At 48.6% G+C, this 18,382-nt stretch overlaps 1 protein-coding gene across 1 annotated transcript; it reads left to right on the forward strand.

The window, feature by feature from the left end:
• The first annotated feature begins 1,933 nt into the window (after positions 1 to 1,933).
• LOC146203532 (uncharacterized) lies at positions 1,934 to 18,344 on the forward strand. Its single transcript, XM_084588827.1, has 3 exons — positions 1,934 to 2,340; positions 3,067 to 3,354; positions 17,023 to 18,344. Exons 1-3 carry the CDS (start codon positions 2,056 to 2,058, stop codon positions 17,455 to 17,457), a joined length of 1,008 nt encoding a protein of 335 aa, XP_084444953.1. The 5' UTR covers positions 1,934 to 2,055; the 3' UTR covers positions 17,458 to 18,344.
• Positions 18,345 to 18,382: the final 38 nt, after the last annotated feature.

The following is an 18,382-nucleotide window of genomic DNA, read 5'->3' on the forward strand; positions in this document are numbered from 1 at the left end:
AAGTGCTTTCTTTCTCTTGAACAAACCAAAACGGAGCGTAAACGTCGGTTTCTGTACAGGGTCGTCCACTTTAAGTGCGAACACGGCTCCGCGTGGCCGCGCTCCGCGAAGCGCCAGCAGATCCGGCGCGTTCGCGCATCGAAGCAAAGCCGCGCAGGCGCACAGGGGCCCGGGGGAGGAACTTCGTGTCGTCTGCTACAGCGCTGGCGCGCACCTCGCTTGCATTGCTGGAAAGCAGACGACACGAAGCTCCTCCCCCGGGCCCCTGTGCGCCTGCGCGGCTTTGCTTCGATGCGCGAACGCGCCGGATCCGCTGGCGCTCCGCGGAGCGCGGCCACGCGGAGCCGTGTTCGCACTTAGAGTGGACGACCCTGTACCTCACACAGAACATCAGCTACTGAACATGAACGGAATGGAGCAGCAGCAGCATCAATCGCAATATGAAGAACCGAGCCCAATGTGCCTGAAGTCAACTGGTTGCGAAGCACAGCAGCGAGTCATTGTGGCTTGCACGACAAGTCAGTGGTGAAGGGTCGTGCGTCGGATCTCGTTTCCCGCACTGCAGTCGCGAGCTCTTGCATAGCGGCTGACACCTACTTTACTGATACTGTCAGCTTCCATCTATCGGCAGAAGTAATAGTGTAGCCTTCATTTTCCTCTTGTATTTTCCAAAGAAACAACACTAGATCACATGGCTACCGCTCGTCGCTCTTGTCATCGCTGGTAAGCACTGATGAAAAACACTCTTCAGCAAGCTATTTTCGTGACAAACACTTTCACCAAGCTGTTCACTGCAGGTTCGTAGCCTTTACTGCGTTCAGTCAGATTTTTCCGGCAACTAACAACATCCGCAGAGGACCTCGATTTTAAACTACGCGTAAAAAGCAGCAACTAGACGGGAAAATCAGCTGTTTCTTTGCAGGCCGCCATGTTCACGCCTCGCTGTCGTCAGCTGACCCTTGCGGCGGAAATCGTTACCTAGGCGCACGTTTAATTGTAATACTGAAAATGCTTCTATTTTTAGTTGCCGTATTATAGCTTCGAACAATGTTTCTTAGGTAAATAGAACATTTATACTTTTATTCGCTGCGTTTTCACGAAAAATGTTTGCACACGGCCCCTTTATCGTGCAAATAAAAGTTTCCGGGGTGGGGCTTTGCTATTAAGCACCCTAGCCTGCTTGTAATTGGCTAAAGCCGTGATGTCGTCACACTTCACATGTCTGAGCTGAGCCTCGTCATTTTGACGTCACGCTCTCAAACTTGAGAGCGGTGCGTAATACGGCCCCAGCTATCGTTCTATCGCTAGAAACGGCGACCAGAAGCGGAAAACATTTTACAAACAAAACATAAAGCAAGTTTTACGTCACATCCGGCAAGTTATTCCTCCTTTCTTTCAACTGGCGCATGCGCAGAAGCGACGGAGCATTCCAATAAAGAAGGTCGGTACATCAGGTGCAACGCAGCGAAAGCTACTCAAATAGTCCGCAAGAAAAAAAACAGGAGGCGTATCACTACGCGCTCGTTCTGTAGGCGAGTGGTTCCTGCCGAAACGGTCTCTATTCCGACCATACACGTTTGCAATAACATGCTTCGCATGCTTAGACATCTTCACAGAGCGGATCTTATAGGAAAAATGCGCACCAAAGAACCGTTTTCTCAAAGAGAGATGCACAGCGCGGAGGGCACAGCCAGCGCCATCTGGTGGCACAGCTCGCAAGGTTGCGGGGCAGCAAAACGCGGCATGAACGAAAACGACATAAAAAAACATACAAATTAGCCGAATCCGACCTTTTTTCCCTAAAAATGGTGCTTTTTATGAAATTGATGGCAAATGTAAAATGTATTAAGCTTGCAGACAAAGCAACTATTATTTTCTCTCGTCAAGAGCAGGCACTATTTTTTATCGCGGATGCGGAGAGCGCGAACAAGAGCTGTAGCTTTGGTAGTGTTGCACTTGATGTGGTGCGGGTTATCGGCGGTGACCGGCAGGTCTGTAGTTGGCGCCCGATTTCGAACGTTTTGTTGAGAGCGTTGAGTTGCTGACTTGTTGGAAATGGATGAAATTGACCCGGGTGACCTGATGCTATCTTTTGAAGCTCACAAGGACTGCGTGGAGTGCAGTTCGGCGCAAATGTTCTTTCAGAAAGGAACGCGGCGTCTCGAGCTACTTCAGGCAACGTTGGCATCGACAGACCGGACGGGAGAGATTACCAACTATTTAAATTCCAGCAGCAGTTCTACGGAGCTCGAAGATCGAATACTGGAGGTTCTTACTGATCTCAACACTGAGCGCGCCGAGGAATTCAAGCAATTCGTCAGTGGCACCGCCAATCGCCAGGTAAACCACGTTCGATTCCAACGTCCGCGTTCCTTTCGCCGATCATGTTTTCCGTTCACGGCTTTTCGACTGTAAAGGCTATCAAAGTACTTTAAAAAGGGCTTGTGATGGACCGCTCGGTTCGTGCATGGTAGGGGCGGGCGAATGTTCCAAAGTTTCGGCTAGATCGAGTCGAATATCTTTGTGCAGTATATTCGAAGGCATCACGTACTTCTCATTCTTTTCCTTGACTATGCCTGTCACGATGGGCGCTTACCTTATATAAGAGGACGAGCAACTTTGCAGAACCACGCGCTCTCTTTCTGCTTTAAAATAGTTTTCGGAAGCACTGAGATCCTGTGCGTATTACCTAACTTTTAGTTAAATGACATTAAAAGCGTATTCTTTTTTTAATATTAAGCTGGCGCAGGTATCTTATGCGACACCGTGCTTTATTATTATTTTTTTTTTTTTAGAAACGACGCGTTTTTCTTTCCATTGTGTCATACCACTGTATAGATCTTCGCTTCCTGCAAGCAGTGCATGCAATCCGTCTTGATGACTTTACATGCGTTTGACCTCATATGTACATATGATATTGTCTTATTAAAGAGCATGACACTACTACTGCAGGTTCACATTTCTGATAAACACCCATTTCTTACTAAAGACAGAAGAAGCACTGTCGCATGGTTGTCAATTTCTATTCCATTTCAAATTGTCCATTTTGCACATTTCTTCCCCCAGGCCCAGAAACACATGTGGCAGTTCCTACTGGAGGTTGCCACTGTGACCTTGGAGCCAAACGCTGAAGGTGACAAGGCAGCTAGGCCCAGTAGCGCAGACATCACAGCAGATCTGTCGAAAATGTCCTTCCAGCCATTGGTGGCATCGACTCCTATGCTGGCGGACCCTGAAGCGCCTCCGATCCCTTTGCCACACAAAGTGAAGAAATGTTTGTTTGGAGACGATAAGTGCCCTGGATCTGGAAAGGTGGATGCCCAGGGTGAAACGGGAGGTGCCATGGAACAAATGGTATGTGCCTGCGAACATGGTTCTTTTCACTTACGCTTTAATTTGCCAAGAAACTGTAGCAGGTTTTGTGTCTATTCTTGTCCTTCCTGATAGGAGAAAGCCATAATGCAACTGTAAAAGAGTGTGTTTTTTTCTCTGCCAATTATTCTGGGTATTCGTGCATTGCAGGCTTCAGTGCAAAACGATTGGCAGAATTCTGAGCTTGCAAACAATAGTATTTCTGCTTACAATATTGTCACCAACACATGTAGCAAACAGAAGAACAATCGAGCTGCCCTTTTTTTAATTAAGCGAAGCTCGAGACAGACGAGGACGATGCTCAGCCACGCGCCAAGACATTCGGCCACTTGGTGGCACTAGAAGATGGGCAGCGGTGTGGCATTGCCCCCCTTCCAAGAGGCATCGACCCGATGCCGCAAACGTAGGGGAACAATAGAAAAGCGGGGCAAGTTATACGGGAGTCTCTGGCTCTGGTTTGGGCCCTAAAACGGTTTAACGATTGTAGTATGGCTTCATTCTGGCGACGTGAACTATTTCAGATTTCGGATGCCGAGAGGAACAGACAGTGCCTTGTAGTAGCACCTCGTAGTTCACCGCGCTGAGGCGGCAGAGCACCTCGTAGGGTCCAAAGTAACGGCGCAGAAGCTTTTCAGAGCGCCCTCGCAACCGTATTGGGCTCCAAACCCAGACTTGATCGCCGGGTGTGTAAGTCACCTCTCGGTGTCGCAGGTTGTAGCGCTGGGTGTCGTTTACTTGTTGGTGCCGAATTCGCTGTCGGGCAAGTTGGCATGCGGCTTCTGCGTCACGAATAAATTGGTCAGCCCCCACGACAGTGGAGGGAGCAGAATCCGGAAGAAGCATGGCATCCAGCATAGTCAAAGGTTTGCGTCCATGGACCAAATGAAATGGAGTGAAGCATGTAGTTTCCTGGAGTGCAGTGTTGTATGCAAATGTGATGTACGGCAGAATTCGGTCCCAGTTCCCATGATCGTCGTCTACATACATAGAAATCATGTCGGCAATTGTCTTGTTAAGCCGCTCAGTTAGTCCATTAGTTTGAGAATGATAGGCAGTTGTCTTGCGGTGGGTGGTGCCACTGAGTCGAAAGACCTCGCTCGTGAGTGCCGACGTAAACGAGGTTCCCCTATCAGTCTGTCAGTTAAGACGACTGTTGGGGCGCCGTGACGGAGTACAATGTTGTGAATGAAGAAATGCGCGACTTCCTGTGCGGTACCACGGGAAATGGCCTTGGTCTCATAGTAGCGGCTGAGGTAGTCAGTGGAAACCGCTATATACCTGTTACCCATGGAGAACTTCGGGAATGGGCTCAGTAAGTCCATGTCGACCTGTTGAAATGGGAATTTCAGGGGATCGATAGGCTTCAGGAGGCTAGCTGGTTTAATGGGCGGTGTCTTCCGACGCTGGCACTCACGGCAGGTACGGACATAGCGGTGCACAATGGCAGCTAGCCTGGGCCAGTATTACTTTCGGCGTATCCGTGCCAATGTGCGAGAAAAACCAAGATGGCCGGAAGAAAGGTTGTCGTGGCACGCACGAAGAACTTCGTCATGAAGCGTGGTGAGTACTACTAGTAGATGAACAGTTTCTGTTGGACCGTATTTCTTCTTGTAGAGCACACCATTGCGCAAGCAAAATGACAACAGTCCGTGCCTGAAGAGCTGAGGAGGAGATGACACGGTTCCTTCGAGGTATTCGATGAGAGGCAAAAGTTCAGAATCGGTCCGCTGCTTTCGGGCTAAGGTGGACGTCGTGATAACGCCGAGGAAAGTGGTATCATCGTCGGAGCCATCTGTGTGGCAGGGAGTAGGGGCGCGGGACAGACAGTCAGTATCACTGAGTTTCTTGCCGGACTTGTGCACAATTGTAACGTCAAATTCTTGCAACCGAAGGCTCCATCGAGCAAGCCGACCCGATAGATTTTTCAGGTTTGCCAGCCAACACAGTGAGTATTGTGAAAAACTGCGCCGAAATAAACACACCACAAGACAGAAGACGGGACAAAGGCGCTACTCACAACTGAATTTATTGAAACCCACGAGTGATCTTATATAGGCGAAGTTTCCAAAAGGAAAGAAGGATGGGGAGAAAGATAGGGGAAATCATCAAACGACCATCGAGAACGCAAGGAAAGAAAAACTCGGTTAATGGATAGCAGAATCTAAAAACCTAATTTCGGAGGCCAGAAGAGATAATGAGGGGATGCTGATACACCTGCTGTCAAACTTCTTAATGTAGAAAGCCTCCAAACTAACACGTGCCGTTTTATCCTTACTCTTTCCAAGAATCTTCGTCTCATTCAACCTGGCCCCACATCCGTTGCAGTTGATTACGTGCGCAACCAAATGTGCGTACTTGTCTTTTAAATCGGACAAATTTCGTGCATGTTCCCCCAAACGCTCGTTGATGCATCGGCCAGTTTGGCCTACGTACAACTTTCCACACGTCAAGGGAATAGCATAGACCACTCCAACAGAACACTTTGTGAACGGAGAGTCGTGCTTTATCTGGCAACCCCCTTTTCTTGGGTTGCAAATTCGGGGGCACAGCTTCCCCAACTTGTTAGGAGCCGAAAAAGCGACACACACGCCATGCCTGTTGGCCACTTTCCTCAGGTTGTGCGAGGTTTTGTGCATGTAAGGCACAACAAGCGGTTTCTGTGTCCTCCGTCTATCCTCTCCAGTACATCTTCGCGTTCCGCTCTTGAACTTTTGAAGGAGGGTCTCGCAAACTGCAACCAACACAGAGCAGGGGAACCCAGCCGCCGAAAGCCGGCTCATCTGATTATGGAAGCTGGATTGCAACTGATGCGGGCATGATTTCCTGAGCGAAGACTCTAAGCAATGCGAAGCTATTGCTCTTTTCACAGTTTTTGAATGCATAGAATCATAAGGCAAAAGATCTTTTTTTTTTAGCACGTGGGTAAAAAGATCTTTTGCCTTATGATTCTATGCATTCAAAAACTGTGAAAAGAGCAATAGCTTCGCATTGCTTAGAGTCTTCGCTCAGGAAATCATGCCCGCATCAGTTGCAATCCAGCTTCCATAATCAGATGAGCCGGCTTTCGGCGGCTGGGTTCCCCTGCTCTGTGTTGGTTGCAGTTTGCGAGACCCTCCTTCAAAAGTTCAAGAGCGGAACGCGAAGATGTACTGGAGAGGATAGACGGAGGACGCAGAAACCGCTTGTTGTGCCTTACATGCACAAAACCTCGCACAACCTGAGGAAAGTGGCCAACAGGCATGGCGTGTGTGTCGCTTTTTCGGCTCCTAACAAGTTGGGGAAGCTGTGCCCCCGAATTTGCAACCCAAGAAAAGGGGGTTGCCAGATAAAGCACGACTCTCCGTTCACAAAGTGTTCTGTTGGAGTGGTCTATGCTATTCCCTTGACGTGTGGAAAGTTGTACGTAGGCCAAACTGGCCGATGCATCAACGAGCGTTTGGGGGAACATGCACGAAATTTGTCCGATTTAAAAGACAAGTACGCACATTTGGTTGCGCACGTAATCAACTGCAACGGATGCGGGGCCAGGTTGAATGAGACGAAGATTCTTGGAAAGAGTAAGGATAAAACGGCACGTGTTAGTTTGGAGGCTTTCTACATTAAGAAGTTTGACAGCAGGTGTATCAGCATCCCCTCATTATCTCTTCTGGCCTCCGAAATTAGGTTTTTAGATTCTGCTATCCATTAACCGAGTTTTTCTTTCCTTGCGTTCTCGATGGTCATTTGATGATTTCCCCTATCTTTCTCCCCATCCTTCTTTCCCTTTGGAAACTTCGCCTATATAAGATCACTCGTGGGTTTCAATAAATTCAGGTGTGAGTAGCGCCTTTGTCCCGTCTTCTGTCTTGTGGTGTGTTTATTTCGGCGCAGTTTTTCACAATACAAATATGAACCAACTAGCCCAAGAAACGGTATTAACACAGTGAGTGATGGTCGCTCACGACACGAAACGGACGACCGTACAAGTACGGACGAAATTTCATGACTGCCTACACAACAGTGAGGCACTCCTTTTCCGTAGTTGAATAGTTAACTTCAGAATGGGACAAAGTGCGACTGGCGTAAGCAATGACACGTTCTGCACCGTCCTGCCACTGAACAAGGACCGCACTGAGGCCAACGTTACTGGCATCCGTGTGCAGTTCCGTGTCGGCCTCTTCGTCGAAGTGGCCAGGTATAGGCGTACATTGGAGATGGGATTTGAGTCCCGTGAAGGCTTTTTCCTGGTCGGGGCCCGAAACGAACGGTTCGGTGTCTTTTGTCAGGCGGGTCAGAGGCTCAGCGATCTTAGAGAAATTGTGAACAAAGCGACGATAGTATGCGCAGAGGCTGAAAAATCGACGCAAGCTTCGTTTATCTTCTGGTTTGGGGAACGAAGCGACAGCGGCCGTCTTTTCTGGGTCTGGGCTAACACCTCGAGCACTGACAATGTGGCCGAGAAATTTCAGCTCATTAAAAGCAAAGTGGCATTTTTCGGGTTTTAGAGAGAGACCGGCAGATCGGATGGCCTCCAAAACAGCACGCAAACGTTTCAGGTGCTCGTCGAACGTGTCCGAGAAAATTACAGCGTTGTCGAGATATACGAGGCATCTACTTCAGGCCAGAGAGTACGGTGTCCATCATTCGTTGAAAAGTGGCAGGGGCCGAGCACAGGCCAAACGGGAGCACTTTAAACTCATACAAACCGTCCGGCGTAATAAAAGCGGTCTTCTCAAGGTCTCACTCGTCAACCTCTATTTGCCAATATCCATTGCGGAGGTCAAGTGATGAAAAGTAAGTGGCATGGCGAAGGCGATTGAGGGAGTCGTCTATGCGCGGCAGGGGTACACATCCTTTTTTGTGACGTTGTTGAGGCGTCTATAATCCACGCAGAACCTCAAGGTTCCATCCTTCTTTGCGACGAGGACAACAGGCGAAGCCCAGGGGTTCGTCGACGGTTGGATAACGTCGTCCTGGAGCATTTGTTACTTGGCGGCGGATGGCGTCACATTCTTTTGAAGACACCCGGTAAGGACGCTGCCATAGTGGACATTGGTCATCGGCAACTATAATTCGGTGTTTCGTTAGTGGCGTCTGTCGAACCTTGGAGGTTGATGCAAAACAATCGCGGAACGAATTGACAAGATTGTTTCTGACTGGGCAAGAGTTGTGGGTTCACATCGGTCTGAATGACTGCAGACATTGCATTGTCGAGGTCTGACGTGCTGGATAAAGCGTACTGGCCTGTACATTCTCCAAGTTCTTCAAAATAAGCGACCGTCGTGTTCGCCGTCAACTGTTGGGGTTCACACGTGAAGTTTATCACTAACACTTCGGCTTGTCCACGGACAAGTTCAACAAGGCTCCGAGCTACATAAACTTGTCGAGTGAAAAGCAGTGACATGTTAGCTTCTTCGGCAATGCCACGGGTGTCGGTGCTGTGATCACATTTGACTGTGACGAACTTGCTCGCTCGCGGAGGAATTGTTATGTGGTCATCAGAGACGCGCAACAGCGTTTTCCGGAGGTCTGTGTTGCTATCAACAGCTCGCTTGGTTGAAAACGATACCATGAGCTGCTCCCGAAGGTCTATAACAGCACCATACTCTTGAAGAAAATCCATGCCTAGAATCAGATCTTTGCAGCAGCCTTGTAATATGGCAAAGGTGCCAGTGAAAGTAAAACCGCAGATCTCTATGCGGCAAGTGCACATGCCAATCGGCGTCATCACATGGCCACCGGCAGTGCGCATCATTGGCCCAGACAAAGGCGTCGGAACCTTACGGAGTGCCGTGGCTAGCTGGCTGCTCATGACGGAAAAATCGGCGCTGGTATCCACAAGTGCGGTCACGTCCCAACTGTCGGCGGTTACAAAAATTTCCCCGGAAATAATGCGTTCGCAGCACGTCGGTACGTTCGTCAGATCGGGTCGTCGCCGCTCAGGCTGTTGCGTCAAATCGTCGGGTGGAGGGTGTTTAATCTGAGACATAGCAGTGGCCTCACCCCCCGGAGGTCGCCGTGTTTAGTTTTCCCGGTGAGGGGACGTGCCTCTGAATTGCCCAGGGGAGGAGTATCGACTGGGTGATGAAAAATGCCTCGGGGATGACGATCGCGACTGCCGTTGCGGTGACGTCGAGTGCATCTCGTTAGCAGCCAGGTATTCCTCAATCTCCTGTGGTCTTTCGCCATAGCGAGGTCGAGGCATGTTTGGTGAAAATCCTCTTAAGCCTATTCTCCGGTATGGGCAATTGCGAAGAATGTGGCCAAGCTCGCCGCAGTGATAACAGAGCGGCCGTCTGTTGGGTGTGCGCCACAAGTGTGCCTTGCTGATGGCGGGACGCTGGTCTTGCTGCGGCTCGACGGGGCGCAGATCTTGTTGCTGCTCAACGGGGCGCAGGTAATGAGGCGGTGGTCCGGCAACGGGGCGGAATGAATGTGGCTCGGGGGCAAGTCGACGTAGGACATCACTATATGTCATTATGCATGGCTCTGGTTGTGGTGCTGGTAGTGGCTGCACCGCTCGCTGGATTTCATCGCGAAGGACGTCGCCGGTAGAATAATTCACTGCAGGTGGTGCATTCAAGTGGAGGTTCTGCAGTTCTTCGCGGACAATGCTCCTCACAAGCTCCCGCAATGCCTCGTCCCTAGCTGCTGGCACGGACGCGCAGTAGGGTGTGGCTGCTACACTTGCCTGACGGCCGTATTGGGTACAGCGTTCCTGCAGTGAACGTTCCATGCTCGTAGCTTCTCTCGCGAAATCTGCGACAGTTCTTGGAGGGTCGCGAATGAGGCCAGCGAACAATTGTTCCTTCACCCCAGGTGCCATACTTTCGTTGCCTCGGGCATGGTAGGGGTCGGCCCGATTGAAAAGTCGCGTCATGTCCTCTACAAACATGGCCACGCTCTCATTTGACTGCTGAGATCTCGAACAAATTGCTATCTCTGCGTTTTCTTTGCGCGCACTCGAGCTGAATGTTGTGAGCAACTCACGGCGAAAGACGGCCCAGTTGACAAAGAACGCCTCGTGGTTCTCCAACCACGTCTTGGCCGAGTCTTGTACCGCGAAGTACACATTCATTAGCTTCCGCTCGTCGTCCTATTGGTTGAATGCGGCCACACGGTCAAAACTGGCCAACCAGTCTTCGACATCCTCGAACCGGTCACCGTGGAATGATGGCGGTGATCGAGGTGCGAGAAGGACGTACGGTGGGGCGTTGCTGGAATGCTGACTTGTCTGGCTGCCTGTCGTAGATGTCATGGCTCGCAGCAGTGTTTTCAGTGGTTCGAACTCAGGTTGTAGGCCTCGGAGGCGACTGCTCGCTTTATGGACGAGAGTGGCGTCTGAGCGTCGATGGGCAGCGTCACTGACGTCTTCGGGGGCAACATACATGGGATCTTATCCTGAACAATCCACCAACTGTCACCAACACATGTAGCAAACAGAAGAACAACCGAGCTGCCCTTTTTTTAATCAAGCGAAGCTCGAGACAGACGAGGACAACGCTCAGCCACGCGCCAAAACATTCGACCACTTGGTGGCGCTAGAAGATGGGCAGCGGTGTGGCAATATAAAAGTAAAGGATTCAATAAACTGTTGAGTCAGAACAGCCCACAGCTTCGCTTTGTAATGCCGTCATCATTCCCATATGTCCAAGGCCAGTGTGACTCTCAATATCTACTTGTTGTAATTTTGGGAGCTATAGAGTTTGGCCTGTGCACTGTATTAATTTCATTGTTCTCTTAATGTCTTCATAATATCAGCTGTGTGAACAGCAGCACTTCCCTCTTGGGAAATTTGAAACGAACAATGGAATTGTTGCCCTCGAGTTTATTTTAGCCTCCATTTGTGGCTAATTCTTCTTTCCTTGGCTTTTTTTCCTATTAAAGTGATCAATTTTATTATGTTTTAGATTAATTGTCTCTGGTTATAAAGGAATCAATTTCAGAGAGGACCCCCAATTAGTCAACAGAAGAAGCACCTAATTTTAGTGCCACATTATCTGCTGCAAAGATCCACCTTTGTGTTTCAATACCATGTACTTGAAGTGATTCATTCTGGAATGGGGATATTAGTATTAGGTACTACGATATTAGTCACACTGGTTGTTATATTAGCATTAGGTACTACGATATTAGTCACATTGGCTGTTAAGGCGTTACGATGCACCATACGGTGCACGCAACAAAGAAAGGGTGCATAATTGATTCATGTTGCAGGGCCCTTTTAGGGATGACTTGTGGGTTCATTCCCCTATCTCTTTTCCGTTGCCAGCACATTGTGTCATCCTGGGATTAGTTGCATGACCAACAGAAGGTGTCGACAGCTCTGACTTGTCCCAGCACCGGTATTTTTTCCGTGTTGTTCCTTAGTGCGGTTTTTCACAAATTCAAATTTCTGTCATTGCACTTCACGAGCGGGGTGTAATCTGCAAAAAAAGCTATGGCACTGCTTTTTTACCTGGTGATAACAGGTGCAAAGCGTTGTAGGTTAAATTGTATAGCAGATCGATATATCTCTAGGGACGCAAGACCTGGATTGTTTAGCTGGCAATCATTAAATGTGTGGCTCTGCAGTTTTCTGGCAGCGGTGCTCCTAAAGGTTTAAAGCATCCTAGGTGCTCCCTTTGCATTTATCATTTAATGTAGCAATAGAGTTCCCATCACAACAAAACATTGACACTATGACAGATGAAATTCTTTAATTGGTTGAGACAGTGCTGACATCACAGAGGTTATGTGAATGGCCCGTGCCCTACTGTGGTGGCACAGTAGTTAGGGCGCTCGACTACTGTGCCCCAGGATGCGATACCAAATCCCGGCTGCGGCGGTTGCTTTTCGATAAAGGCAAAAAGCAAGCCACCCGTGTGCTGTGCAATGTCAGTGCATGTTAAAGAACCCCAGCCGGTCTAAATTTCCGGAGTCCTCCACTATGGGGTCTCTCATAGCCTGAGTCGCTTTGGGACGTTAGACCTCATAAACCAAAACCAATCAAAAATGGCCTGCAGTTTGCTGACTAGTCAGGATCATGATGATATCGTAGAGCTCACACGCCTGCAAAAGACCAGTCATAGAGCACCACCCATAGAAATTGAAATCAGAAATGGCCTCTTTGACTCGCCCAAAAATATTTCAGATTCAACCTTCCCATTTACCAAAAGCATGGCGCAGTAAGGAAGGAAATTCCCTGATTGGTTGAGACAGTGATGGTCACTGTCATAGAAATTGCATGATGATGGACGAATCGTCGAGCATCAACCACAGGTGTTGGATTCAAAAATTGATGTTGGCCCACCCGATAAGCTTGGGGTTGTACTGCAGCCAGCATCGGGGTTATACCAGGGGTGTGAAACACCTTATACCTCCCAGCGGCCACGAATTACAGACGCTAGCGCCAATCCCCATTATAGGATTATAGCGGGAGGGGGCGCATAAAAAATGGACTTGACGGGGGAGGCCGTATAGTGGACTGGTCCAAAAAAACGGTGCGCTGAAGGGGGTGTCGGCAGGTTGCTTCAAGCAGCGTGGGTCGCGCGCTCGCGTGCGCCCGGGAAAACGCTGTGCCCGTGGATTTTCTACCGCATCATCGTTCTGCCGCGGCGCGACCGGCTCGCGGCAGGAACAGTGTGATGGAAAGAAAAACCACAAGCATAGCGCTCTCGAGGGCGCAGGCGCTCGCGAGCAAGCGTACCCGACCGCAGCAAGAAATAGCACATAGAACAGCAGATATTCTTTTTTTATTAACTGCACGTGAAACAGAAAATGAAAAGATGCGACAAGGTATCCCTCACACACACGCACTTTACATAGCTAACAGTTTACAGTAGTGTTATGTGTTCTGCGCTAACATTGTAATCTTGCATGCTTGCTTTATCACTACAAAACAACCCAGTTTGCCGGCCCTGCTTCTGTCAGCATGTGTACAGTTGATGTGAAATTAAATAAATGATGCAAATATTCATTCTACGCATTCCATACCATCAAAGCAATGTAGAAACATGAGCAAATACCTGCGTTCTAGTTACCTAGTGGTTGGTATTTGATGCAAGTAATCACATGTCACTGTGCTATACATAACCAAAATGCATGATTAAAAATTTACACTACCCTTCCTGGAAGAACCGTCTTCTTCGAAACGCACGTCTCTCCACAGTACATGAAGGTAACAAGTTCAACAACACGAAACACAGCGGATATCGCCGACTGTAATGGCCAGCACAATCGGCAGACGAGATGGGTCCACGGAACTGGAGGTGCACGCAGACAAGTCTCTCGTCTCACGAAGGGGCGAAGAGCCAGCAGGAATGAGATGCACAGAACCGCGACGAAAAATCGCGACTTTGGCCGATAAGCCAACACGCAGAGAATTCACAGCGCTAGGCTACGCAGACGACCGACGCAGACGACGGTTCTAATTCAAAACGAGCGGAGTCGTAACGGTTGCAGCGGTTCACGCGAGGACGAAGCAAGCCACGCAGCGCAGTCGGCGGCGCCGTCAGTGCGAGGGGAAAATTTAGGCGCGAGGGAGAAGTCCTCCTCCCAGCTTTTTCTTTCCTCCTTTCGCCCCCGTTTGGGAGAATTAGACGGGACGGAAGTGCCCCTGAGTTTCCGCGGCTTGGTTATACAGTCGCCGACCGATTTTTCGGACCCTCAAGGGGCCGAGATAGCATTCGGAAAATCAGGCAGTCCGAAAAAAACGAATTCACGCAAAAAAATAACTTTATTTAACGAGCGGCTTGAAAAAGTGGACGATATGCCTCTGCGAGGCGCTACGCTGACGTAAAAGTAAGTCTGCTTGCATGTCGGCAAGGGTGACGTTCTCGCTGTACACAGCCGAAAGCACCATCATAGTTCGGGTTGGTTCACTGCTAGTTGGCAGCACAGCCTCTGGCTCGTCACTGTCGGAGCCAGAGTCATGACTTTCAAGTACCTGGTGAACAATTTCGTCATTGATGAGTTCAGCGCAGAGCTCGATCTCGCTGTCAGCGTTAGCAAACTGCCCCAGCGTCACTTCCATGGGAAAGGCTCCTGGAGCGCGCAAGTGCTCGATGAGGTCAGCAGATGGGATTGACTGGCGCTATCAGCAATTCCACAGTGTCTCCTCAGTCACCGCCTTCATGCATCGGAAAGCATGCCGAGTGCAGACAAGTCAACACTGTAGGTTTTGCCACTGTCCACGCATAACACCATGTGACTAAGCACGCGTGACCGATGAGGTGCTTGAGTGTCCGGATAATGCCTGGCGTTAGTCTCCGGTAGTTGACACGGTGACGTAAACAGCACAACACACAACGCATGAATGGCAACCGCGGCGACTGACAACTGCGCACGTTGGCAGCACAGCAGTGCTGGCCAGCTGGCACTGGCGGGGGACGATGCAGCAAGCAGTGCCTGCTAGCGAGGCTATACCGGGTATGCGAGGTTCCGATCGGACGATATGACTCGTGGGTTTGAGGTTGCAGAAAACCAAAATGGCAGCGGCGTTGTTTGCGCTTTCGGTAGCTCTTGAGTCGCGAATCGAAAGAAAAAGTACGGAAAATCGAGTGAGAAGAATTTCAAATGTTCGAAATTTCGGTCGGTGTTATACATTGACTCTATGGAGTGTGTGGCGGTGCCATGGCGAGGTCCGGATGTTCAGGCAGGTCCGGAAAATTGGACGTCCGAAATATCGATTGGTGATTGTATTGTTCAGCAGGTCGTGTGAATCCGTGGGACTATATCACATGGGAGTGCCATATCTCTAACTTCACTTTTCAGATGGAAGTTGGCGAAGTTGAGAATCGAATCTTCAATGACTCTTGGGCACTGAGTAAAAATTGGTACTCCTAGGCCAAGAAAATACACGCGTACAGGAGGATTAGATCAGTGCTTTATAGGTATCTGTGTCGGGTGGTCTTCTATATAATTCAGCAGCTTATGACTGTGCTGATGCATGTGTATGGGATATTCGAGGCATACATAAGGGATCAGTGATTAAATGAATATGAATAGGATAGTCAAAGGAGTGGAGGAGTTTTGTACCAATCTGTATGGTTTACTGGCAACCATGGCACGCACAATGCAACATGAGAGAGAAAAAAAGAGAGTGGGAGGGCCTACAACGAAACCATGACACAGGGTCGGTGAAATCCGAGCTCCGGTTGGACGGCGTTGCAAACGGAATCTCAAGTGTCCGACAAACGAGTGGCACGCAGCAGAGAGGAGGCCGGTAGACTGGCGCTGACGTCAGAAACATTTTTTTATGTGCTTTTAGTTTCAAACCGCTGAACATTATGGCATCTCCGCAATGCAGGATTGCCACAACTGCCCCCTGCTAAACCTGATAGTGAATAGAGTTTGCAGTAGCCAAATTCACCAGGACAATAATGAGAATATTAGATGCACAGAGCAATTAATCGTTCTTCCAGTAATGTCATACAACGTACCGAAAATATTAGGCGCAATAAAAAGAAGGAAGGCAGCTGGGGAGGATCAGGTAACTGCAGACTTGTTGAAAGACGGTGGCTGTGTAAGAAAAACTGACCACCCTGTATACACAATGCATTATTACCTTTAGACTGCTTGAATCATAGAAGAATGCTAACATTATTTTGATCCATAAGTCAGGGTATATCAAAGACTTGCAGACCGATCAGCTTACTATCCGTTGCATACAAGCTATTTACTGAAGTACTAAGGTAAGGATCAGGCAGGCTTTCAGAAAGGGTGCACTACGATCGATCATATCCACGAAATCAATATCGAGTACAAACCTCACACATCATGCAGGCATCTCAAAATCAGGGTGCAGGTGAGTTACATGTGAAAGTATTGGAAGATACCTATAGTAACTGCACAGTAACCATAGTGCTTCATAGAGTAATAAAATTGCCATAAAGAAAGGTGTTAGGCAAGGAGGCATGATCTCACCAGTACTATTCACAGCTTGCTTAGAGGATGTATTCAGAGACTTGGAATGGAGCAGTTAGGGATAAGGGCTGATGGAGAATTTCTCAGTAATCTGTGATTTGCTGATGGCATTGCCTTGCTAAGTAACTCGGGGGATGAACTGCAAATAATGCTTATTGACATAGACAGGAAATGCAGGAAGGTAGGCCTTAAAATAATATGTAGAAATGTTCAACTGCCTCGAAAAGGAACGAAAGCTTACAATAGGTAGCAAAGCATTGGATATGGTGAGAAGATTAATCTACATGAGATGGGTAGTATTACTAACTTTGGGTAGTAACAGCGAATCCGGACCCTGAAAGGTAATAACTAGGAGAATAAGATTAGAATGGAGTGTATTTTGGCAAGCACTCACAGATGATGACCAGCAGCTTAGCTGTAGCGCTCAAAAGGAATCTGTATGATACGTCAGCCATAGCCGCTGTGCGAATCCGCAGGTTGCGACTCCACGGGTACTTTGCCTTTAGGCAATGTTATGTTATAAAAGCGCTGTTTCGGTACCAATACCACAGTGGCTATCGCTTAGCAGCAATATTGCTTTGGCATCTCTTACTATTCTCCTTGAGTGTCCTCTTAATAGTATGTCCTCGGATGCATTCACTTTTAACATTTGTTCTTTCACATCATCCCTTGCAGGTACAGGCAACGCTGGAATTAATAATTGTTTAGTGTTGTGCCAAAGCCGTTTAAAGAAGATGCTTTTTTCTTTTTTTCCAAAATTCTCAGTTGTCCAAGTTGGAAAGTTTCCTGACAAGCCATCCGACCTCCAGCGAGACCTGCCAACTGACCAGTCTTGAAGAAGTTAATGCAGCGCCGGTTCCACATCTCAGCCGGGAGGATACCTTGTCCGAGTGCAATAACGAGCTGAACCACCTCCAACAGCAGTTGCCTGCAACTGCCACCATCTACGGAGGGGACGACAATGTACCGGAGCGGATGGTCAGCACGTCGGAGCTCAGCGCCGTTCGCTATGACATCAGAGACCTTTCCCTGGCGGTGGAGCAGCTGTCGGATGTGCTCAAACGCGAGGAGGTTAGCCAGCGGTGTGTGGTGCTCACGACGAAGCAGGCTGACGAGATTGCCGCCGCCGCTGCAAACATCGACCACGGCCTCGCATTACTTAAGGCTGTAAAAGGTCTAAAGGATTTAGTCCCTCGCTGAGTTTCCTGCTCATTAAAGGCAAGATCTGGGCGATTTGTTGTGGGCTGATCATTGTCACAATACCGAAAATGACAAGATTGCAGGAACCAAGTTTGTTCATGAGGGTGAACGCGGCAAGACCAACGTAAACGACTTTCTTTGTCTCATTGTTATCTACTGTGAGAGAAGCGAGAGCACCATTGTTATGGTTAGTTTTTTTTCTCTTTCCTTTACTTGATACTACTAGTCAGTGAACGAATACTACCTTTTTATGTAGCCTTGTAATACATTTCCGAAGTATTTTCTCAATCAGTCATTTTTAAGCAATTCATTTCACTGTTATTTGTTTGACATTAATATCTGGCTCACCATATTTTATTGTTTTGGTTTGTGCTCTGTGTTAATTATTTCTTGTTATGAATACTTAGTGCTTAAAAATCTGTGTTTGTCTTGTACATTTATTTGCACTAGTCCAGCGACACTGCACTAGGCAATAACATTGGCACTTGTTAATACTGCGCCAAGTCTGCCCCATACCTTTCCTAGGTCGGACCATTGCCGTCATTGCTATAAGTGCAGGGTTATGGTCCCGCAGATTTTCGTTTTAAGCGCACAGTATTCTGTAAGAGATGGTGGATATATGCGGCACCATTAGGACCGTCCACTCTTTTTCGATCACTTGTTCAGCGCTCAGCTGCGGCCGTCCATCACTAGCCCTCGGGCAGGAGTTGGAAAGAAGCGCACAGAGAGGTAGCGACATCAGGGTCCAGCTTAACGAAAACGTAGGGAGAGAGAGAAGCAGTTCCCGCCTCCGAGGACTTTGCGGTAGCACTCGAAGACGTGGAGACATGCAGTTTGTTATCGCCGCTGCTTCGCACAGGGGGCTCTTGTTCTTTTTTTTTTTTTAATAGCGTTACGAGCTGTATACACCGACGACCTCTTACTA

This window comes from Amblyomma maculatum, chromosome 1 (genome assembly GCF_055883805.1).
Source record: "Amblyomma maculatum isolate TAMU_Amacu chromosome 1, ASM5588380v1, whole genome shotgun sequence".
Lineage (NCBI taxonomy): Eukaryota > Metazoa > Arthropoda > Arachnida > Ixodida > Ixodidae > Amblyomma > Amblyomma maculatum.

Excerpts from the sequence above, each read along its gene's own strand:
- LOC146203532 (XM_084588827.1), top strand. The coding sequence starts at position 2,056 with ATGGATGAAATTGACCCGGGTGACCTGATGCTATCTTTTGAAGCTCAC. Across the intron at positions 2,341-3,066 it reads GTGGCACCGCCAATCGCCAG|GCCCAGAAACACATGTGGCA; the intron begins GTAAACCACGTT and ends TTCTTCCCCCAG. Across the intron at positions 3,355-17,022 it reads GAGGTGCCATGGAACAAATG|TTGTCCAAGTTGGAAAGTTT; the intron begins GTATGTGCCTGC and ends CAAAATTCTCAG.